At 50.6% G+C, this 21,234-nt stretch overlaps 11 protein-coding genes across 11 annotated transcripts; 4 read left to right on the forward strand and 7 right to left on the reverse strand.

The window, feature by feature from the left end:
• Positions 1 to 658: 658 nt before the first annotated feature.
• Positions 659 to 1,961, reverse strand: AKAW2_30805A (putative eukaryotic translation initiation factor 3 subunit EifCh; the record flags this gene model as incomplete). Its single annotated transcript, XM_041687360.1, has 4 exons — positions 659 to 1,238; positions 1,303 to 1,772; positions 1,854 to 1,893; positions 1,954 to 1,961. 4 exons carry the CDS (start codon positions 1,959 to 1,961, stop codon positions 659 to 661), a joined length of 1,098 nt encoding a protein of 365 aa, XP_041541252.1.
• Positions 1,962 to 2,464: 503 nt separating this feature from the next.
• Positions 2,465 to 3,487, forward strand: AKAW2_30806S (arylformamidase; the record flags this gene model as incomplete). The annotated part of the gene is made up of 2 exons (XM_041687361.1): positions 2,465 to 2,604; positions 2,677 to 3,487. The coding sequence occupies 2 exons, from the start codon at positions 2,465 to 2,467 to the stop codon at positions 3,485 to 3,487; spliced, it is 951 nt and encodes a 316-aa protein (XP_041541253.1).
• A 506-nt stretch (positions 3,488 to 3,993) lies between these two features.
• CKB2 (casein kinase II subunit beta family protein) lies at positions 3,994 to 5,255 on the reverse strand (the record flags this gene model as incomplete). The annotated part of the gene is made up of 3 exons (XM_041687362.1): positions 3,994 to 4,485; positions 4,546 to 4,791; positions 5,199 to 5,255. The coding sequence occupies 3 exons, from the start codon at positions 5,253 to 5,255 to the stop codon at positions 3,994 to 3,996; spliced, it is 795 nt and encodes a 264-aa protein (XP_041541254.1).
• A 594-nt stretch (positions 5,256 to 5,849) lies between these two features.
• On the reverse strand, positions 5,850 to 7,354 carry AKAW2_30808A (glycoside hydrolase family 6 protein; the record flags this gene model as incomplete). The annotated part of the gene is made up of 6 exons (XM_041687363.1): positions 5,850 to 5,894; positions 5,948 to 6,189; positions 6,243 to 6,500; positions 6,551 to 6,688; positions 6,753 to 7,006; positions 7,068 to 7,354. 6 exons carry the CDS (start codon positions 7,352 to 7,354, stop codon positions 5,850 to 5,852), a joined length of 1,224 nt encoding a protein of 407 aa, XP_041541255.1.
• An 891-nt stretch (positions 7,355 to 8,245) lies between these two features.
• Positions 8,246 to 9,677, reverse strand: AKAW2_30809A (uncharacterized protein; the record flags this gene model as incomplete). Its single annotated transcript, XM_041687364.1, has 2 exons — positions 8,246 to 9,575; positions 9,625 to 9,677. The coding sequence occupies 2 exons, from the start codon at positions 9,675 to 9,677 to the stop codon at positions 8,246 to 8,248; spliced, it is 1,383 nt and encodes a 460-aa protein (XP_041541256.1).
• Positions 9,678 to 10,234: 557 nt separating this feature from the next.
• Positions 10,235 to 11,338, reverse strand: gcy1 (putative glycerol dehydrogenase Gcy1; the record flags this gene model as incomplete). The annotated part of the gene is made up of 4 exons (XM_041687365.1): positions 10,235 to 10,730; positions 10,784 to 11,032; positions 11,101 to 11,229; positions 11,316 to 11,338. 4 exons carry the CDS (start codon positions 11,336 to 11,338, stop codon positions 10,235 to 10,237), a joined length of 897 nt encoding a protein of 298 aa, XP_041541257.1.
• A 1,173-nt stretch (positions 11,339 to 12,511) lies between these two features.
• Positions 12,512 to 13,347, forward strand: AKAW2_30811S (PSME3-interacting protein; the record flags this gene model as incomplete). The annotated part of the gene is made up of 2 exons (XM_041687366.1): positions 12,512 to 12,677; positions 12,773 to 13,347. The coding sequence occupies 2 exons, from the start codon at positions 12,512 to 12,514 to the stop codon at positions 13,345 to 13,347; spliced, it is 741 nt and encodes a 246-aa protein (XP_041541258.1).
• Positions 13,348 to 13,910: 563 nt separating this feature from the next.
• On the reverse strand, positions 13,911 to 15,745 carry AKAW2_30812A (sugar porter family MFS transporter; the record flags this gene model as incomplete). The annotated part of the gene is made up of 7 exons (XM_041687367.1): positions 13,911 to 14,580; positions 14,642 to 14,898; positions 14,947 to 15,190; positions 15,246 to 15,437; positions 15,485 to 15,560; positions 15,619 to 15,664; positions 15,719 to 15,745. The coding sequence occupies 7 exons, from the start codon at positions 15,743 to 15,745 to the stop codon at positions 13,911 to 13,913; spliced, it is 1,512 nt and encodes a 503-aa protein (XP_041541259.1).
• A 766-nt stretch (positions 15,746 to 16,511) lies between these two features.
• On the forward strand, positions 16,512 to 18,443 carry AKAW2_30813S (alpha-N-arabinofuranosidase; the record flags this gene model as incomplete). Its single annotated transcript, XM_041687369.1, has 7 exons — positions 16,512 to 16,618; positions 16,685 to 16,879; positions 17,022 to 17,134; positions 17,183 to 17,197; positions 17,250 to 17,338; positions 17,395 to 17,494; positions 17,545 to 18,443. The coding sequence occupies 7 exons, from the start codon at positions 16,512 to 16,514 to the stop codon at positions 18,441 to 18,443; spliced, it is 1,518 nt and encodes a 505-aa protein (XP_041541260.1).
• Positions 18,444 to 18,720: 277 nt separating this feature from the next.
• Positions 18,721 to 19,121, reverse strand: AKAW2_30814A (uncharacterized protein; the record flags this gene model as incomplete). The annotated part of the gene is made up of 3 exons (XM_041687370.1): positions 18,721 to 18,775; positions 18,836 to 18,918; positions 19,011 to 19,121. 3 exons carry the CDS (start codon positions 19,119 to 19,121, stop codon positions 18,721 to 18,723), a joined length of 249 nt encoding a protein of 82 aa, XP_041541261.1.
• Positions 19,122 to 20,086: 965 nt separating this feature from the next.
• On the forward strand, positions 20,087 to 21,115 carry AKAW2_30815S (uncharacterized protein; the record flags this gene model as incomplete). The annotated part of the gene is made up of 1 exon (XM_041687371.1): positions 20,087 to 21,115. The coding sequence occupies one exon, from the start codon at positions 20,087 to 20,089 to the stop codon at positions 21,113 to 21,115; it is 1,029 nt and encodes a 342-aa protein (XP_041541262.1).
• Between the last annotated feature and the right edge of the window lie 119 nt (positions 21,116 to 21,234).

Consider the following 21,234-nt stretch of genomic DNA (forward strand, 5'->3'; position numbering starts at 1 on the left):
CCCTACACCTTGATAGAGTCCCCTGAAGAGGAGTTTACGGTTGATTGCCCCCGTCGTTGCATCTTTGTATATTTTGTTGTATGTTGGGGATTGGATGCGCGTTTTGAGCGTGTCGATGGGGTACACGAGGAAGTCGACAATTAGGACGGCGAAGGCGCCGGACTGTACTTCTTTTTAGTTTCCTTGAGTGCGTGGGTTGCTGTTGGGGATGGACGTACCAGCCAGATATCGGTGTTGGTATTGTACATCATGCATGTCATCTATTGAAACAGGAAATTGAGTCTATGTTCATTGGAAATACTAGGTAAGCCATGATCTTATCTAGTAGTATCTATCTCGTTATCGATGAGGTCATCACCACGTGCCAGTAACTGGCCTTGCCCTAAGGCGGAATTAGGGCTGGATCAGCTACTCTTTAATCATAATCAAATACAATAGAGGTCAAGAGCAGCAGCAGTAGCAGCAGTCAAGTAAGGAGGTATGGTATCAAGTCATGCCCGTTCTAATTCTCATGGAAGAAGCAAACAGGAGTCATATTAACAGCCCGTCAGATACAGAAGTTTTCCCTCCCTACGCCGTAAGGTCATGCAATTCCAAGAACTAATCATCATCGCCCGCCTTTCCTATTTTCCTTTCCTTTCCGTTCCTCCGCATCCATCTATTTGGCCGTCTCACCCGGAAGCAGGTTGCCCTTGACGGCGAACATCTTACCCGTCGTCGCGGACACGAAGCTGTCGACCTGGCGAGCGTACTGCTCCACCTGGCGGCTGTTGAGCATGCTGTCCAGGCGGCTGGGCTCCTGGGGCAGCTTGAACAACCGCTGCCACTCGTCCTCGGGGAGAAGGGGCTGCTTGAGAGCCGCGCGGCTGGCGTTCTCGGTCTTGCGCTTGTTCTGCCACGCGGTGATCTTGGCCTGCTCACGGGCGAGCGACCGCTGGTAGTACTGGAAGTTGTTGGTCTCGGTGTGGTGCACCTCGATGCTGTCAAGCAGGAGGTCGCAGTTCTTCTCCAGGAACGGGTCGATGCTGAGAGAGAGGTTGTCGAAGTTGGGCGCCAGCACGGACGACTTGGCGTACTGAGACGACTCCAGGGCGGCCAGGGACGGGGGGAGATCGGAGGGGGTCGCCTGGACGGGGGTCTGGAGCTGGTGGATGAAGGAGGTGATCAGGTGCGAGTTGTGGATTTCAACGGGGAGCTCGACCAGGATGTCCTGGTACCTGAGGTTGGACTTTTGCAGCCTGCCAGAAAAAAAACCAATTAGCATACGTCTATCATCCCTCCGAGTCAAGGGTATGAACGTACTCCTCAGAAGTGAACTTGTTCTCCTTGAAAGCCGCCATGAACTTAGGGGACAGGCGGAAAGCGCGCAGGCTCAGGCTTCCCTGTGCGCTGCGGCTGACGTCGTGCACCAGAGCGACCGTGCGCTCGTTCATATCCTTCTGGTAAAAGAACTGGTTCTCGATCACGTTCATGTTGACGAAGTTGCCCATGTTGGCGCTGGTGTACCAACCGACGTTGTTGGCGTCAACGTTGACCTCGCGCATCATGCGGATCATCTCAGCCTCGTAGGCGGCGTTGGCCTTCGCGCGGGGGGCAGCAGCAGCCGGGTTGGGAGCGGCGTTGTCAAAGTGCGATTCGGCGGGCACCTCAACGACGGGGAAAGGGAAGCAGTTGGTGATCTCCAGGGTACCGTCGACATCCATACCAACGATCGAACCGGTCGCAGTCGTCGGGAAGGCTTGAGAGCCGTGCTTGATGATCTTCATCACGACCTGTATGCCACGCTGTAAGCATTGCTGCCGGCCGTGAAAAAGGCGGGTGGGGGAATGGGGAGATTTTCATGGTGTGCATACCAAGGCCTCGACCTTGACGGCCGTGAGAGGGACTTCTTTCCTAATGCAAGCATTAGTATACAGATGCCCAGATCAGATCGAACAGACCAGGAAAACTTACTCCGCCATGTTGAATATGTGCCTGGGAATTGCGTATACAGACGGCGACAATGAGATGGCAGTCGGCGGCGAGGTTTGTGTGGATGGAATTCAGCATTTCCCACCGCCTAGCCCCAAATACGGCTAGCGTGCCAAGCCCCATACGAGCCGCCGGTCCGCTTGCCTTTTTGGGCGCTTTCAATCCCCCTTGCATAACTTTACGCTCAAAAACATCGTTTCTGCCAAAGGATATCTATTTCACTATGAACTATGCTATCATGAAAGTCATAGACTTCCAATTGAGGCAAATATGCTGAAAATACTTCACCTAATGATGCCGTACCCGGGTTCCGGGGTGAACACTAACCGTGACCTTATCTACGGAGTTACATCCGCAGATTCCCAAGCCAACTAACCAACGCTATCACTGACCCCTCACTAACCAGCCCAGCACTTCTACATAAACCAAGCAAGCATCTCTCATCTACAGCAATAGCACCTCAAAGAATATCATACAGTAAATAATCGCAACAATGGGCCAAACACACCCCTCCTCCAAACCCACAGCACCTGCACCCCCCATCGAAACCCTCCCCTACGGCACCGATCACAGCCTCCAAACCGTCACAGTAGCCACCCTCAACAACGACAACAATGAAGGCTACTGGGTGATGTAAATTCCCCAAATCCAACCAAAGCATCCTCTACATCCTTACCTTCCAAACTAACCAACCCAACCACACAGTCTAATCCACGGCGGCGCCTGGCGCGACCCAACCCAAACCGCCACAAACTACCTAACCCCCGCCCTAAGCACCCTCACCACCAATCCCTCCTACACCAACAACACCTCCCACCTCAAAGGCATCGCCTCAATCTCCTACCGTCTCAGCCCGCACCCATCACACCCGCAAGACCCCCAAACCACCGAGCCCACACACCTCCGCGCCGCAAAGCACCCAGATCACATCTCCGATGTGCAATCCGCGCTGTCCTTCCTGCAAGGGAAATACAACATCGGGAGGAACTACATCCTAGTGGGACATAGCTGTGGAGCTACGCTGGCGTTTCAGTCTGTGATGGGGAGGTTTCGGGACTTGTTGAAGGGGGAGGTAATGCTGCCTCCTCCGGTGGGGATTGTGGGGATGGCGGGGATTTATGATCTTCGGTTGTTGAGGGATACGCATCGGAGTGTGAGTGCGTATCAGGAGTTCAGTGAGGGGGCGTTTGGGGCTGATGAGGCGGTTTGGGATGAGGTGTCGCCTGCTTTGGGGAGGGGAGAGGAGGGGGTATGTGGTGGGTGGAGTGGGGTTGGGGATGGGGATCGGTTGGTGGCGGTATTGGCGTATTCTGGGGGTGATAGTCTGGTGGATCCGGGGCAGAGGGAGGTGATGAGGAAGGCGTTGGAGGAGGAGTGGGTGGGTGGTGGGAGTGGGAGTGAGGAGAGGGTGGTGGAGATGTTGGATATTGACGGGGATCATAATGATGCGTGGGAGAAGGGAGAGGATTTGGCGAGGGCGATTGCGTTTGCGATTGAGAAGGTGAGGGGTCAGTAGGTAGACTAAATAAAGTAGTGTTCAGGCAGATTACATAGAGTAATGGATGGATGAATGACGAGCATGCAGTTCATTATGTCCCCTCTGTCTCTGTTCCTGACCGAAACTAAGGTATTCTACATAAGAGCCGAACTCGCCATGTCTGAGTGATCTTGAAGTCACGGGAGACAAACCCGAGGAATAAACTAGTACACATTAGAAGCAGAGGAAAACAGACCCGCCATCTTCGAAACTTCCAACGCCCACCAGTGTTCGTGATCATTATTGCAGTGCGCATGAGATAATGAAATTGTAAAGACCCGTCATACGCCCGGGATTTCAGAAAGCCGTTAGTCGGAAGACGCGTATGTGTTTAGAGGAAAAAGAAAAAAGGAAGTGAAACCGGAGGAAACGATCCAGACGCGCGATGAAATGCAAGTTCATAATGCTGCGCCCATGCCAAGTGGATATGAGAGGAAAATGAAGAAACTCCGATGAAGCAGAAAGATCATGCCAGGGAGCGTCAATCAGTTGCCAAGATCCATACGGCCAGAGGCGGCATCGCCGGCGACTCTCTCTTCTTTGGTCTCCGAGATAGGCTCGTCGTCGTCATCTAGCTCTTCCTCCTCACTGTCGTCTTCGATGTATTTGGCTTCCACACCGGCTTCGCGAAGGGACGCCTTTGTCTCCTCCCGGTAAGCATCCTGCCAGCGCGCAAGAGCAGCCATGGCGTGCACCTTGAAGCCGAAGCAACGGGGCTGATAGCGGCGAATGCTCTTCTCGGGAAGCAAAGCAGGATAAACCTGGAAGAGCATGCTATGGAACGAAGTGCCGAAGTAAGCGCCGTCGATAGAAGCATGACGAGACGACTTGGGGTTGTAGATATCCTCGCACTTGGGGCAGTACAGGCGAACAGTGCTCTGGTTGGCAACGTCGTGCTGGCCCATGGGCAGGAGGGGGTGTCCGTCACACATAACACGGGGGCATTTGCCGAAATCGCAGCGCTTGTATTTCTCAACCTAAATTGTCCGTCAGAACTCCTTCACGTACCCTTCACAACCCCGTAGTGTAAGACATACCATCTTGGCAAGACCGCGAGTTGTGACAATGTATCTGGCATGAACCAGACCATAGAGGTGACGCGCCGACTTCTCAATTTGCTCGCGCAGGTCGTCGTCCGCGTCGAGGTCAAACACGTCCGTCACAAGGTCCAAAGCATACTGGTAGTAGGCGACCTCGGTGTTCAGGCCGGTAAGGTTGAAGCGATCGGTCAAGTAATCTTCGTCGATTTCGCAGAAATATTCGTTTCCACGAGATGAGATGAACTGGCGGACAAAGTCAGCATATCTCTGAGGCAGTACCACGCCATATGAATAGCCAGACGAAGAGCGAATGTGGATCTGAGGTTGGGGACGAGGACGAGCCTCGATGGGTGGTCGTAGCGTAGCCAGCGACGACTCCTCACTAGTAGAACTAGTAAACTGAGCCATCTTGTCTCACTGGTGAGGGAGCAGGAGCAAACGCGAAGTTGAGAATCAACAAAGAAGCTGAGCAAAATGATTGCAGCAGAGAAGATTTCAAGCATGAGAGCGTGTTATTCTCACTTCTGGTCCCTCACCAGCCGCAACGACATCGTCGAGAGCAGGCGCGGAGCCACGCATCTCCCTTCACTTGCAAAGCCGCCGTCGTCCCCGTTTCGCACAGGAAATCACGAAGCGAGTGATGGACTCACCCAATCTCTCCAGTAGCTAGTGTAGTCACTGTCGGTTTCGCTGTTGAAGTCCTCCATGGTTCCTTCCCTTTAGCAGACTCCACCGAGGGGGATGTGATTAAGAAAGACTAGTATTCGCGTGCTTGGCCTGTAGCAGTTGCTGAGAGAGCCGGTCGGACAACTCCAGTGCAGGAGAGCCCCCAGAACTGTACAGTTGGAACAATCCTTCTTAAAGCATTCAACAGTCACGTCTCCGGAAGAAAAGCAGATTCGGGGTTCGCGAGCGATAATGAGGGTGGTTTGGCGTTGGGGGGGAATGCAGTGTGTGTTTCTTCTTCATCCAGCCGGACTGTTATCAGTGGATCGCCTTCTTCCAGTTTAGCGCGGGGTTGGCGGTGAGATTCTTCATGCGGCGGTTCACCGCCTTGTATGCTTTCACTACAGCGTTGGTGACTACTCATGCTGTGCTTCACCAGATGATAGTTAACTAAGTTTAACGGGTGCACTTGATGAAACACTTATGGAAGCTGGTTTAAATTTGCATCCTCAATATATTGGGATCCTGCCCACTTGTTCCATCATCCCAAAGATCTACATCAACACTTCCCCTACATAACTGTGAAGATCTACTTCCAACATGCAGTATATCCATCAAAGTACTCGGTGATTGACTCAGAGGGAAGGATTGGCGTTGGTCAAAAGCTGCTCAAAGTATGCCTAGAACATAATGTAAGCATGATACCTCCAACCACACTTCAATCAACACCCACCTGGAACCAAGTACCAGCCTCCGGGGCAGGCTGCAAAGCATCACTATATCCGCAATGCGCATCGTAGCGAGAAGAGCTAGTGTCCGACGTCCCATCGCTCTCTCCGCCAGGCTTGACCCAGACAAAGGCATCAGCCAGCTCGTCTCCAGTATCGGTTGTCGGCTGAGCACCGAAGCCGGTATCCTTGACATTGCACCAGTCACCCCACGCGCTCTGTCCAGTAGGCTGCTTTCCATTGCGACCTAACCCAGTGAGTCAGACTAAACATATCGCTACGTATAACAGCAACACTCACCCGTATCGGTAATGAAGTGGGCATCAAAACCAGCACTTGAGAGCTCCGGTGCAAAGGCATTGATGTAGCTCTTCTCATCACAGACATCGTTACCCGATGTATAAGAGGGGCAAATGTCGATGCTCCAGGCGTTAAAGTTAGCTACATTGGTAGCGAGTCCACGAACAGCTGCTGGAGATGACGCATTCTTATACACCGATGCGTAGAGTTCCGCCGCAGGACCGATGTTGGCAGGCCATCCCAGCCATCCCGCATGGCCTGTGGACATCGTTAGCTGTGCTCAGTATCCTCGATATACTAAGATGTACCAGCATCAAGATACATAGCCACATTCGGCAGATTCAACTGCTCGAGGGCATAGTTGGTGCATTCCAGGTAAGCAGACTGAGCATTGGCGCATTTAGCCACATCGAGATTCGTCACCAGGTTAGCCAAGCTATCCGGTTCTGCGAGGACCAGTCAGTATCCTGTTCCAGTCCAACATCTATCCATCAGCCGAAGCAAGCATACCAATAATCAAAATAGTCTGAACATCCGAGTACGTCTCGACCTGCTCGCGAATAGAATCAATGTACGCCTTATACTTCTCTACGCCGCCATCACTGATCGCGTATTCGCCATTACTAGCCAAGGCAGCGCAATCCCGATCCGGCAGGTCATAGACGACGAAGATACCAGCGATGGGAGGGCTCGCTCCAGCGGCGTTTTGCGTCTGGATATCGTCTAGATATTCACCCATGGTAGGCACCTTGTCGGCCGTGTCTCTGAACATTAAGTATCGCATCATCAGCCTAAACCCAGGAATATCAGTGAAGGGATACTCACAGCCAGTAAAATGAAGGCACATCGGCCGCAGCACTCGCCTGCGCGACTAGCGAGCTGGCAGACAATGATGGAATGGCCGAACTCTCCACTTGCGACTTGTAGTAGGGGTTCACATAGAGCTGGTATCCCTCAAAGGGATTGCCGGTAGCAGAGGCAGTCGGTGCCGGAGAGCTCGAAGCAGCAACAGATGCTGAAGCAGTCGCGCTTGCGGCAGGGAGGGCCTTGACGGCCGAGAAGAGAGAGACGAGGGGCCAGATGGCTCGCATGTTGATGGAGTGCATATTCATGAGATAGCCTGGTACTGAGCGAAGTGAATTCGTGAGTTTGGGCTCTTATTCCTGACTGCTATGGAATTGTGCTGAATATGCCAGTTCAATTTATGTCGGTCCATTTCTATAGACGCGTCTATCCATTACCGAAAATAACAAGGAGTGGTGAAGTAAATCCGGCTAAACATCTTCTTCCGTAACAGGCCAAGACGCCTGAATATATGGACTAATTGTTCCTGCAGGGACATTGTCGTGATGAGGAAAACTGTTCCGTGTCTCGAGACGGAATCTCCGTAGCCGAAAGGGCTTCGGTCCGGTCGATCTTCATCTCTACAGGGCTATGTCCGCTCTCCTGGCGAATCTACGGATAAATGGTTTATATTGAGGACTGTTTCAGCTGCATTAGTTCAGGGTTCTTACCTCTCCTAACTTACCTCTCCTAATCTCAGTGGTTGCAGGCACGGGAAAATACAATGTCATTCCTTCCAAACGGTCCCTAAAATCCGGTTGCATTTGGCATCAGTTTGGATTAAACCAGAATACTACTAGGTAGTAGTGACTAGAAAACTCCGATCACAAAATATCACAGACATAGCCATCCGGTCCAACGGTCCGACACTCCATTCGGAAGGTGAGGCATTCCTACTACTAGAGGGATGTTCTCAGGGCATTTTAGGGTGAAAGCTGAAGTTTGGCTGAACTAACTCTCTCCTAAATACATAGAATGATTGTTCGGACTAGATGTAGAGCTTCTCAAGCAGAAGCTATTGATCAATCTGTTTTTGGTCTTTTCGTATGTTAACGTCATCGGTCACCTCGTGTTTGGAATATAAAGGTATATGGTTCAAATAAATCAAAACAATAGGAAATAAATGACTGTCAAAGTCTGTATGTTTATAAGTATCACGATTAAAAAGCCCGCCCATAATGTCGCGAAGCAAGATCACACTCTGCTATGAATTTGCGTATTCCATCCGATCCTTCGTACTCGGAGGCACTCTCGGGTAAACCAATGCTTGCGACTTCAGCAAAGAAGGCCCGATCGCCAAGTTCGCTGACATTGATGCTGGAATATCCCGACGGAGAAGACATCCATGGGTTCTCACCAAACATGGTAACATCCTCAAAGCTGAGCTGATTTAGGGGCTGCTTGTAGGGTTCTGGAGATGCTTCTGACACATCCTCTGGAGACATCATGGCATGCCAATCAACCTCCTCGGGAGCCTGTGACTTTATGGTCCCAGAGCGGTAGAAGTAGTCGTTCACGTCAGGAGAAGCTGGCACACTAGGGGCAAAAGGAAACAAGAGAGCGAGATCGGCACCTGTACGGATGTCGAAGTCCTCATCCTGCACTATCTTGCCTCTCTGAACCCCAGCCTCATCACACAGACGTTCAACAGTACTAGCATCGCAACCAGGGAACCGCACCCGAATCGTCGAATTATCGTGTAGCAAGATGGGCAGGTCACCCAGTGTGGATAGCCTCTTCAGGTCGTTAAGCACGGCAGCAAGATCCTTGAGGGCACGGGCAAAGTCCGCGGACAGGAAATCCAAGAGACCGTCCGAGTTGATGGTCTGGGCGTCACCAGCACCAGTCGCTACCAGGTTCTTCTGCAGACCGAAAGCAGTGATAGTTGGGGAAATCTGGAAGTCGACAAAGGAGCCGGGTGCCGTGCGAGGGATCGCCGCCATCTTGCGCTCGGCCTCATCCTGAAGCTTGCTCACAGTCTTGAAGCGCTTGTTGCCAGTGATGGGATCGACTCCATCAAAGCGAGCCTTCTGTCCCGAGAGGAAGAACGCCCGGACACCGACAGAAACATTGTTGATGACCTGGGCAGGGGCAGCTGCGCCATGGGAGAAGTATCGAGCCCCACCGATGCGGCCGGCACCAATGGCATAACCACCCGCCGTGCGGCCTAGGGTGCCGCCCGTCAGATTCGGACGAAGGGTTGATGCGAAAGGAGCATTTTTAGTCAAGCGACTGACATTAGCTGCGACTCGAGATGTCTTGTAGGCAGTACGCTCGCCCTGTAGGCCACTGCGAATGTAGGAGACGAAGGAGCTTGCTGCACGGGTGGAGTAGTAGTGGCGACCACGAGCTTGACGGATAGCAGCAGCCCGGTTGATAGGGTGTCTGTTGACTACACGCACATACTCAGGCTGAAGGCGAAGTGAGCTTTGTTGGAATTGCTCTGGGAACCTAGACTTGATAGTCTTGTAGGCCTTCTCGTAGGCAGACCTGGAGGCCGTTAGCGGAATGAAGTATATCCGAGTGGCGAATGACTCACCTGGCTGCTCTCCAGAACTTGGGGAGCAGCAGGTGCCCGTTTGAAGGCGGCATCCTGACTGCAATCGAATGGAAAGACTTATAGATGTTTCTCAGATGGAATAACCATCCTAGGATGATGGTAGATGGAAGGGAGATAAGGGGATGACGGAGGGACCTGGCCTGATGACGGAGGAGCCCGGGGTGGCGGTGCGGCATGTGATCCGGCGCCACGTGCTCCCGTAATTTTGGGTCATCCCAAGTATGTAACCTCATGCGATGTTAGCAATTACTGGATGCTATTTAGCATATTTTTCTGATCATTCACCTATGTGATACAGCATATTTTGGGCCAGTGGCAGGCTTCTGGAGTTGATTACATATGAGTGAACAAAGACTTGGTCGATCATAATTCTACCTTCACATTCCAGGGAAGGTCGCCTTGACACTACAGGAAGAGTTGCCTCGAAATGAGGATCCTGCCGTCGGCGGTCTAGTGGTGCTTCAAGACAACACGTTCTATGTTTGCGCACAAATTTACATCAGAAGTATGTTCAAGCGTATGTACATTTTATTTTGCTTTCTATAGCTCTATTTCACATGGATATCATCATAGTCTCGTAGATAATAGTTTACTCGTCGTCACCGAAGAAAACCTTGACGGGGAGCCAGTCGTCACCGCAGACCTTGAAGCGGTCCTTGAGGTTGTCCAGCTGATCAATCTCCTCGGCGGTCAACTCCCAGCCATCAAGCTCGAAGTTGGCGTCGATGCGAGACTTGCTGACCGACTTGGGGATGACACTCCAGCCCTTCTGCACACCCCACAGGAGCAGAACCTGCTGGGGAGTCTTGCCCTTCTTCTCGGCCAGCTTGAGGAGGGTCTCATCCTTGTAGAGAGGAGAGTTGGTGGAGCCGAGGCAAGAGTAGCCGGTAGAGTGGATGCCCTTGGAGGTGTTGTAGGCAACCAGCTTAGGGGAGGGGTTGTTGGGGTGCAATTCGATCTGGTTGACAGCAGGGACGATCTTGCAGCTGGGGTCGTTCAGGAGCTTCTCGAGGTTCTTGATGCCGAAGTTGGAGACACCAATGTTACGGACCTTGCCGGTGGCGGGGAGCTTCTGCATCTCTTGCCTGGATGGTGTTAGCAACGCTAACTACTTTATTTTCAAGAAGAGAAACTGTACCAAGTCTTGATGAAGTCCCAGTCGGGGAGGTGCTTCTTCAGGTCATTGGGGTCAGTGCAGCTGGGCCAGTGGACAAGGTAGAGGTCGACATAGTCGAGGCCAAGGTCCTTGAGGGAGGAGTCAATGCCCTCGGTGACACGGTGGTGCCAGGTGTTGTCAAGCTTGGTGGTAACCCAGATCTCCTCGCGAGGGACACCAGAGTCCCTGATACCCTGTCCAACCTCGGCTTCGTTGCCATAGGCAAGGGCACTAATGATGGATTTGTCAGATTGAGTTCTTCTAGATTGTCCGGCAAGTGGTGGCTGCTCCCAACTTACGTGTCGATGTGACGGTATCCCTTCAGGAGAGCATTCTTGACGGCCTCTCTGACCTCGTTGGGCTTGGATTGCCAGGTACCGAGACCAACGGCGGGGATCTTGTCGCCGGTGTTGAGGGTGTAGACCTTCCTAAGGAGTGAAGGATTATTGTTAGTAAGTTCAACGATCCCTCGTGTATTTCAATAGAAATCAGTTAAAGAGAGGGAATAGCTCACTTGGTGTGCTCGAGGTTCGACATATTGTGCGATTGATTGGTAATTCTGAGGGGTATGAAAGGAGCAATAGGAAGGTGATGAATGGGATCAAGAAAATGAAGAATTGATCAGTCTGGGTGAAGGTGGGCTTTATAACCAGGTGGATGCAAGCTCCGAGGGCGGACCGGACGAGAGAGGAGGCAGGTCCATCCAGCACACCATGAGCGGGACGATGACGATGGAGGGGCACGACCTGCCCCTCCTAGAGATAGTGGGGAGCGTCAGAGGCATCGCTGGCCAGTGATCACCCAGGCATTCTTTTAGCGGACGGACCCAGGGGTCGGGTCTCCTGCATTGGAAGGTCGGTTTCAGCCAACGATAACTACGGATTCAGTCATTTCCGATCTGCAACCTGGGGCTCCTGTTTTGCCGTTATCAAAGGAGTTACCACCGAGCCCGAACGGGAATTGAAGCCTTGACTCCGGTCAGTTGCGCTTAGACGAGGTTGTTCGAGTGCTGTCTATCACTTAGGGAGTTGTAGGTAAAGGCGTAAATGAGTTGATAGCAGGTTAAAATTATTGGAGAAAAGCATACAAGAGCATTAGATTGCCAATTGTATCATATCGTGGAACTGCTACTGTTCAGGAAATCGAAACATCGGATTACCAGGGCGCATTGTGCCGATAACTTTCTATGAGAACGTACTGAAGACGCCGCAAGGCATTATCTGGGTCACTCAGGATGAAAATCGTCCCAGTAACTCTGTACAGTAGGACTTTCTAGGTTCAATGCAGAGGATAATATGGACGGTCTTTTAGCCAGCGTGGTTCAGAAGGAACCACAGCCCCTCAGATGACTAATGAGACATTTTGCCTAAATTGACCAAAACAGCAGAACTCCGCCGCTCCGGCGTGGGTCTGCCTCAGGCCCAATCACCATGAACCACCTCTGGCTCACCGCCTGTTTCTGCCGGTCCACTTCTGTGGCTCTCGGTTGGCAACGGTCACAAGTGAAGGAAGAAGCCGCCGGAAGTTAGCAAAGCAAAGCCGCCCGTGACGTTGCTCGCCGCCGTTTACAATATTCTCGCATTGGATCCATTGCCGGAGACTCTTGCAGATCCACGGCCCATTGAGCTTTGTCCGCTCCATCGCAATTCCGGACATCCCATTCGACGACCGCCTGCTAGCTTTGTGTACGACTCCGCCAACGAGATCACCATGTCGTCTGGATTCGTATCCGCCGGAACGGATCAGGAGCCAATCGAACGCGACGATGAATGGCGTCGTGTACAGAATGAGCTCGAGGAGGAGCGAAAGCGCAAAGCAGAGCTAGGGAGGCAAGAAGATGGCAAGAGCTTATACGAAGTACTTCAGCAGAACAAAAGTGAGTCTCCACATTGTGCGGAGATGCCATAAGGCGCGTGTGCTAGGAGACGCCTTGGATTGACATGTTAGGGTGATGTGTTTTGTCGCGCAAAGTGGCCAAGCAGGAAGCTTTCGAAGAGAAGATCAAGTTGAAGAATCAATTCCGTTCGCTGGACGAAGACGAAGTCGAATTTCTCGATTCTATCATGGAGTCCACCCGGGCCAAGGAAGCTGCGGTCAAGAAGGAGACTGCCGAACAGCTGGAGTTGTTCCGTCGACAGCGGGAAGAGGCAGAGAAAACTCTGCTGGAGGACACATCTGCGGATGTCGCACCGGCCGCTGAAGGAGAGGACTGGAAGATTCCTGCCCGCAAGAGACGTCGAGAGAAGAGCAAAGACCTTCTTATACCCGGTAAAAAGCGCAAGTCTCTGGGGGGTGACACTACTGGAAACTCTTCCAAAGAACCAAGTGCGGACAAAGAATCCGGAAAGGTTGATAAGAGTTTCCATGAAAGCAAGCCGGAGCCAACGCAAAAGAAGCCGGAAGAGTCAAAGCAAGCAGCTACATTGCCTGGCGCAAGCAAGCCTGTACAGGATTCAAAATCAAGCCCAAAGCAGACTGCATCGAACGCAGCAAAGGCACCTTCGTTATCCCTTGGATTAGCCGACTACGGCTCAGATTCAGAATGATCTTGATGCGTTGTACAATAGGCACTTGATGTCCTTGCTCTTTAAGTTCGTGCTCTCCGTCGCTTGGGTTTCTGCGCCTGCGGACTACTGATGCAGCATTATTGAATTGTACATGATGCTTCGTCCCTCTGGGCTCGAGGGATACTGGCTTGCTTGCACTGAAACATCAGCAACGGGGCCTTTGGATCACTAAAAGCGTTTAGGTCTTATCTATATAACATATCTTATAATATTACATACTAGCTTTCAGAAATGGCAGTCATTACAATACTTGTAGGCTTCAGATTCATGTGTATCGAGTTTAAAATACCGAGACTTACAGTACTTGATGACACATTTTCCAAGAAAGTGGTGAGGAGGGCCACGCAAGTCTGTTCGCTTCAAGAGTTACACTTCACCATGCTCACTTAGCAGACCATTAACCTCGAGTCAGTGCGAGCTACATAATTGCTATCGGTGCAATCATCATAATTTGGAGCCAGTAAGAACATACTCTCCTTACTCAACCCTCTGATCGAAACAAAAAACACATAACGGGCTGACCTTAAATTCTTTCCCAGTGCTCAACTCACCTCGTTGTGAGTGGCGAAGACCTCTCTTTTCTCCGCCTCCTCCTCAAGCCTCCGCTGTAAATCATGAGGAACATAATCCTCCTTACGCTTTCCCGCCACAATCCACGGAGAATTCGAGAACAGATAGTTCATCTCTTCCAGCGGCAATTTCTTCGTCTCGGGAAGCAAGAGCCAGAAGAACACCGCATTCGTGAAGTTGCAGATGATGAAGAGAAAGTAGTATCGATAGCGCACACTCTCCATGGCAATGGGCGTCACCTGTCCAATCATCGTGTTGAATGCATACGAGGTCATAGTAGCCAACGAAACGCCCTTCGACCGCGTTCGGGTGTCGAATACCTCTGCCGGGATGATCCAAGAGAGAGGGCCGCAGGTGCACGAGAACGAGAAGTTGTATAGCCAAGTCATGATAATGAAGCCCCAGTGGGCTCCGGTGTTGTGACTTTCCGGGGGGAACTGCGCTAACAAGATGCAGGCAACGATGAATGTTACCATGTTCCCTAGGTTACCCCAGATCAGAGTCCAGCGGCGACCGACTCGATCGATGAAGAGAATGCAGAGGAACTGAGCTACAAGGGCAATGATGGAGTTGATAGCCTGGTATTGTAGCGTTTTGTCGCCGCTAATACCAATCTGACCATAGATGGTTACGGAGTAGTACCTATCAGATGAATGGTGAGCCTGTGGAATTATAATTATTTGAGCTTCAAGAGAGTACTTACTGAATTGCAGACACACCAGTCATCTGTACAGATGCTTGCAATGCGCAACAAAGAAACAGGCGACGAAAGGATGATCGCGATGTAAAAAGTTCCTTGTAGGACTTGGCTTCGTGCTCATGCTCATAGACAATGCTTTCTTGGATCTGGTTGAATTCCGCACGAACCCAAGGGTCCTCTTCGTTGCCGTGGGCATGAAGCATTGCCAATGTCTTCAGGCCTTTCTCGTGCTGACCGTGGTCAATGAGCCACCGGGGAGACTACTACTCATCAGCATGAATGCAGGATAATGATGAGACATTGCGTACCTCAGGGAAAAGCATGATCAAAAGTCCGAGGAAGACAGCTGGTGCAATCTGCAGTCCAAGGGGTAGCTGCCATTGTGTGTCATTGGTTTCGGAAAATCCGATATATGTGCCATATGAGATCCAGGCAGCACATAAAGACCCAACTCCTAGCATGAATTGCTGCAGAGCAGTAACACGACCACGAATGTCCGGATGGCAGATCTCAGCCTGGTACAGAGGGATAATCATAGTAAGGAAACCGACCCTGCAAACAGATTAGCCCATGATTTTGACCGGTCGCTGAGTATAGAGTAGCATACCCCAGGCCGGCAAAGAACCTTCCGCTATAGAGGAAGGCAACAGTTCGTGCTCCAGTCTGAAGACCACCTCCGAGGCAGAAGAGAACACAACCGACAGTAATGGTCCATCGTCGGCCTAGCTTGTCACCACTAGGGCCTGCAAACGCTGCACCAAAGAAAGCACCTGCAGTGAACATGGACACCACGAGTCCACTGCGGGATGTCAGAACACTTCAACATGCCAGGAACTAGCGACTTACGATTGAGTGTCATTCAAATTGAATCTGGATATGAACGACCCGCAGGCGATGACTTCAGCGATCACACCTAGATCGTCTGCGGAGACTAGTGTTAGGCCCCGTGGATCCACAGCAAGGAGAAAGAGTATACACACATCCATACAAGAATGAACCCAGCGAGGCGAAAACGCCTACTAGGAACTGGAAATTCAGTTAGTCCATACTTCTTAGCAGGTAATTAGAAGGTTGGCTGACTTGATACCATGCTGGGGAGAGACGCATGATGGTAGAAAGCGCTCCTAAAGCTTTAGTGTCTCGGATCACTAAGCTGAGCTAAACGACAGAAATGCGGAGACCAAATCTGGGGTACAGGACCCTCGGCCATTTAAGAACATCTGGGGATTGAGCCGCGCATTCCACGTGTATAGCCATTCTAAGGGCCATATTAACCTCATACCTCACTGTAAAGGATATGAGCATCTCGGTTAATTGATATTTAAACGAGGCTGTCGGCGAGGAAGCCATTTGTGATCATGTTTTAAGGATCTCAGGATCCAACGCAACCGAAGCCACTGAGTAACATGCCATGCGTGACCTATCGCTAACGACTACCCTGGTCAAGCCAAGTAACGCTTTGTCGATACGGGAATGGTATCAGTATGCACGGTTTCTGGACCAAGAAAAGATTCCCGTCTGACAAGCGTGCTGATTGATGGAATATTGCCGTGGCGTTGCCTCGGCTTGATCCCCAAGCCAACGGCGTAAGAGCTCCATGCATCTCATCCACTCCCGACGCCCTAACAGACCATCATCGCGTGGTGCACACGAGAGTCAGTCGCGGGTCTGGAATCACCCCGCAGGGGATTTCCCCGATTTATGCGGGACTCCAGGTAATAGCTCCCGCACATTAATATCTGTTGCTAGTCTGCCATCGTACTGGCTTTCGACAAATCCTCTCTGGTAGAGTTTACCGTCTTGATTTCCTCTATACCAATTCAGATTAGGTTATTACTTACCCTACTTGGAACCTTGTCAAATCATTCGCGCCATGACCACCTTCACCAAGCTTAGTGACCAGGATGCGCCTAGTATTTCCATCCACCCAGAGAGGCGTCTTTCCAAGATCAATCCGAATATTTACGCGGGGTTTACAGAGTAGGTTCACTGGTCAAAGCTCATCTGCCTTGTGGGCATTCAAGCAGTGAGCTCACGTATTATCAGGCACATGGGCAGATGCATTTATGGGGGCATCTATGATCCAGGCAATCCACTGTCAGACGAGAATGGTTTTAGGAAGGATGTCCTTGAAGCTCTGAGGGAGCTCAACATCCCTGTCGTCCGTTACCCCGGTGGGAACTTCATGGCGACATATCATTGGATCGATGGGGTTGGGCCGAAGGAGAAACGGCCTGCTAGGTATGTCCACATGATCATTTAGCCTTCCACATACGTCTCGTACGTGTGCTTTACCTTCGTTGATGTTCAATCCCTCCTGGGATAGTAAATATTTCTTTCCGTTCCTACAGATGTTGTAAGGCTAATCTCACTGCTTCTATAGACCTGAACTGGCATGGTTGGGAACAGAGACCAACCAGTTCGGCACTGATGAATTCCTGAAATGGTGCGAAGTCCTGGGCACTGAGCCCTACTTCTGCCTGAATTTTGGAACTGGTAATGTGATTCATCCTACTTGAAGCACAAGCGCTGACGCATGGCCAGGTACTCTTGACGAAGGTAACTTATCCTAACTTCATACATGGCACATCACTAATGGGCTCTGGTATAGCGCTGGCGTGGGTCGAGTACTGTAACGGTACTAAAGATACATACTATGCCAACCTTCGGCGGAAGAATGGTCGCGAGGAGCCATACAATGTATGATCCCGAATGCCCTATTCCTCAGGCTTCCTATGTACTCATTCATGCTCCAGGTCAAATACTGGGCCCTGGGCAACGAGACTTGGGGTCCCTGGCAGGTCGAACAGATGACCAAGGAAGCATATGCTCACAAAGCCTATCAATGGGCCAAGGGTAAGCCATCCGGTGCTCTTCTCATAAACACCTACTGATACGGTCACTAGCCTTGAAGCTCCTTGATCCCAGCTTGATCTTGGTCCTCTGTGGACAAGACGGCACAGCTTCATGGGACTACTACACCCTTAAGCAATGCCTGCTTCCAGCACACTCCCCTCTTTCTACCAGCACCGTACCTCTCATCGACATGCACAGCATCCATCTATACACAAGCTCTCCCTCCCATCTCCCCAATGTTACCGCCCCACTAGCCGCAGAGCGAGCCATCGAAATCACCTCATCTCTGATCGATCTCGCCCGAATCGAGAACGGAGTTCCACCCGACCAACACCGTCCCACCATTTGCTTCGACGAATGGAACGTCTGGGATCCCATTCGCGCAGAGGGCAGCAAGGGTGCAGAGGAGTCCTACACGCTCTCCGATGCATTAGCCGTTGCCGTTTACTTGAATGTGTTTGTCAGGAAAAGCAAAGACCTGGGCATGGCATGCATCGCGCAGAGCGTTAATGTCATCTCCCCACTCATGACAAGCAAGGATGGCATCATTAAGCAGACAACTTATTGGCCTTTGTACCTATTCTCGAAGTATATGCGGGGATGGACTATCAGTGTGCATCTATCTTGTGCTTCGTATGAAGGGGAGACTACTCCCAAGTGGGTGCGCGGAGTCAAAGATACGCCTTGGTTGGATGTTAGCGCTACCCTCGGTGAGGATGGGTATGTGAATGTTGCGGTGGTCAATATTCACGAGGAAAAGGATATCACGAGCAACATTGATGGGCCGTCTGGGCAGATCTCAGTCTTTACTGTTACTGGAGAGAGTGTCCAGGCTTGTAATATGAATGGCAAAGAGGAGGTTGTTGTGAGAGAGAGTACAGGGGAGGCGAAGGGACAATTTGTGTTCCCGAAACATTCTTTGACGTTGCTGAGATGGAAGCTGGAGTAAATGGCTATTGAAGTTTACTCAAGTGATAGGTTACACCGTGCAGTCTGATAGAATCATATAATGTTCTTCGGTTCATATCACAGTATGGTGATGCTTCGGTGGAGTGGAAGAATACATCACTCAAGCAGATGACAGAAAACCACACTATAAAATACAATATTATTTCAATACATCCCTCTCAGAATAGTACATAAAAGATCGTCCCATAATATCGTAACATCGTAACAAGTCACATCACATCTTTATAAGTCGTAATCCAGACATCAAGTATCACCCTCTAACCAAAGGTCACATTATGAACAGTGCCATCGTCACCCAAGTGGATGTTCATCCTAAGACACACATCCATCAGTATTTGGACAGTATATATATAACAACAGGGGCAAACTAACCGCTCTGGCCTCATATCCATTGTCATAGCATCACCAGGCTTGAGCACACGGTGTTGCTGGGGGAGGTCCTTCTTCGCAAATGACTATATTACACGATAAGTTAGCATCAGTCAAAATGTCCCCCACACACAAGATAAAGCAACATTTAGCTCAGGGAGAAGGAAGCGAGTCATACAGTCACATCACTCGACGACTCAGTGAGTTTCTTCCCCGCCAGCTTGTTGAGCCACTCCTCTTGGCTGGCACCACCTGAGGTGTTGTTGATTCCGGGAACGACGAGAGGCATGGTTGTAGTTTTCTTTGTATCTGCGAAGTCGAGAGAGTTGCTTGATTCTTTTTGTGAAATAGAAAAAGTAAGTGGAGATAGATTAGTCTGGGTTTGAAATTGGAAGATAAGCCTGACAGGCACCCTTCATTACTTAAATATACTTTAGTTACATTGGGACCCTGACGATGACATCATGCCGGTGGATGGGGCTTGGGTGTGGCGGTGCTGATGACGTCGATCTGTTTCGGGACTAGCGCGATTGGGAGGGACGGCATGTCACATGCGATATGTATACTTCTTCAATTTTCCTGGATTTTGTTGATGGCTTCACTTTTAAGTTGATTCCTCCATCGAGGGTCATGTCATCAGGTTTACTATTGAAATTTAGTATCTCTGTGTGTCAAGAACTTGTATAGATTCCTGGCGGCTCTCTTGTAGTATGATGTACATACTCGCTGCCTCAAAAGCACAGTATATCGCCAACTATATATATATCGATCTGTACTCATTGTTTACCAGACTTTCACCTGATCTTTGAACCATGATATAGTATATAGTACTATGAATTTTGGAAACTGAATGAGAAGCTCACTACTCGTACCACTAATAGGGAAATACCCTTTCCAGGCGCTACTATGCTAAACTTAGGTTCATTCCACATTTATACTTGAATCTAGGAAACCACAACCCAGCCGTGATTTTCAGAGCAGTTGCCTCTGTTATTCGCCAATATCATCTAAGCCGTGCTGCAACGGACAGATTACTTATTCTTTGACACTTTAAAACGTTCCTGACATGCTACTGACTCGACGCATTTGCTCTAATGGCAGCGATTATCAATATACAAGCTACCGTCATCGAACAGTTGTATTGCACCTTCAATCTTTATACACACCACGCATCCCATTCTTAGACTTTCTTGCCTGCACCGAAAGAAAACCGGCAAACTACACAGCTGTTTGCTTCACAGCCCCGCGTTCCTGATGCTGTTAGCTTCTATTGTGCCTTCAAGGGCCACTACCACATCCAGAAGGGCTGTGGGGCAGCAGTCACGAACATCTGCCGGGATACTGGAAAGCACTTATAGCTCGCTAAACAGAGGCTATGGGGGCATGCACTTGTGGAACAAGAAAAGTGAGGTCGTCAAACACCGGCTAGACACTGTACTTGATGGTCTTGATTTTGCCAGAGACTCCCAGCTTGCAACTCACTCAAACACCTCTTTGCAGGAACTGGCTACAATTAGGGACGGTACAGCACAGGCTGGGGTATCGCAGGTGAACCTACGTGCAGACCCTCGGAGACCAGAGTTTATGACTCGGAATTGGATACCGCATTGGAGTTACCAGAAAAGCTCCATTGCTGCTGCGTGCATATTCACGGCCGTCACAGTAATGGCTCTCACTTTCTTGGCTATTCTATCCATCAAGAAGGCCAAAAAAAGCTGGGAGCGACACAAACGTGAAAAGCAAGATCATGCAAACTCCGGTTACTCTGCTCTCTCCTTGCTCGAGGAAGGCCACGAAATGACTACGACGAGCAGCAAGCAGATAAGCCGAGAGACTTTGATGTTCAGTAGGAGTCGCTCGCCATCTCCGACCTATCTCATTGAACAAGACGGTCCCTCCGTGACGAAAGTTTATCACACGAGCAGAAGCGTCTCTACCATTACGCTCGACTCACCCAGCTCTACCCTGGGAGATGCAGGGTCTACAACTGGGTTGAACTCAATACCGGAACGTCCAGCCAGCGCGTTAAAACGTTCCCGCCACGAACGTCATGGCTCGAAGGCCAGATCAATCGTTGTCGTACCATCACCCTTGAGGGCATTCTCGGTGAAGCCGATGATACACCACACAGACCCAGCCTACGGCCTGGAGCGGACTTCTTTGAACGTCGGACATGAGGGCGGTAATGTCCCGTCGAACAGCAAGCGTGACTCTGCTGGTGGTAACAGCTTGTTTAAACTTCCAGCAATTCAAAGAACAATGTCGCCTCTTTTCTCCTTTTGATTTTACAGGACTATTGGATGGTGTACTTGTTGGGTACGTGTTTGGTCTAGTCACATCCGACTTGAAGTTGTATTTTCCAAGCCGGAATTGGTAGTCAGGGACTTTTCGTCTTCTTTTTT

This window comes from Aspergillus luchuensis, chromosome 3, assembly GCF_016861625.1.
Source record: "Aspergillus luchuensis IFO 4308 DNA, chromosome 3, nearly complete sequence".
In the NCBI taxonomy this organism is placed as follows: domain Eukaryota; kingdom Fungi; phylum Ascomycota; class Eurotiomycetes; order Eurotiales; family Aspergillaceae; genus Aspergillus; species Aspergillus luchuensis.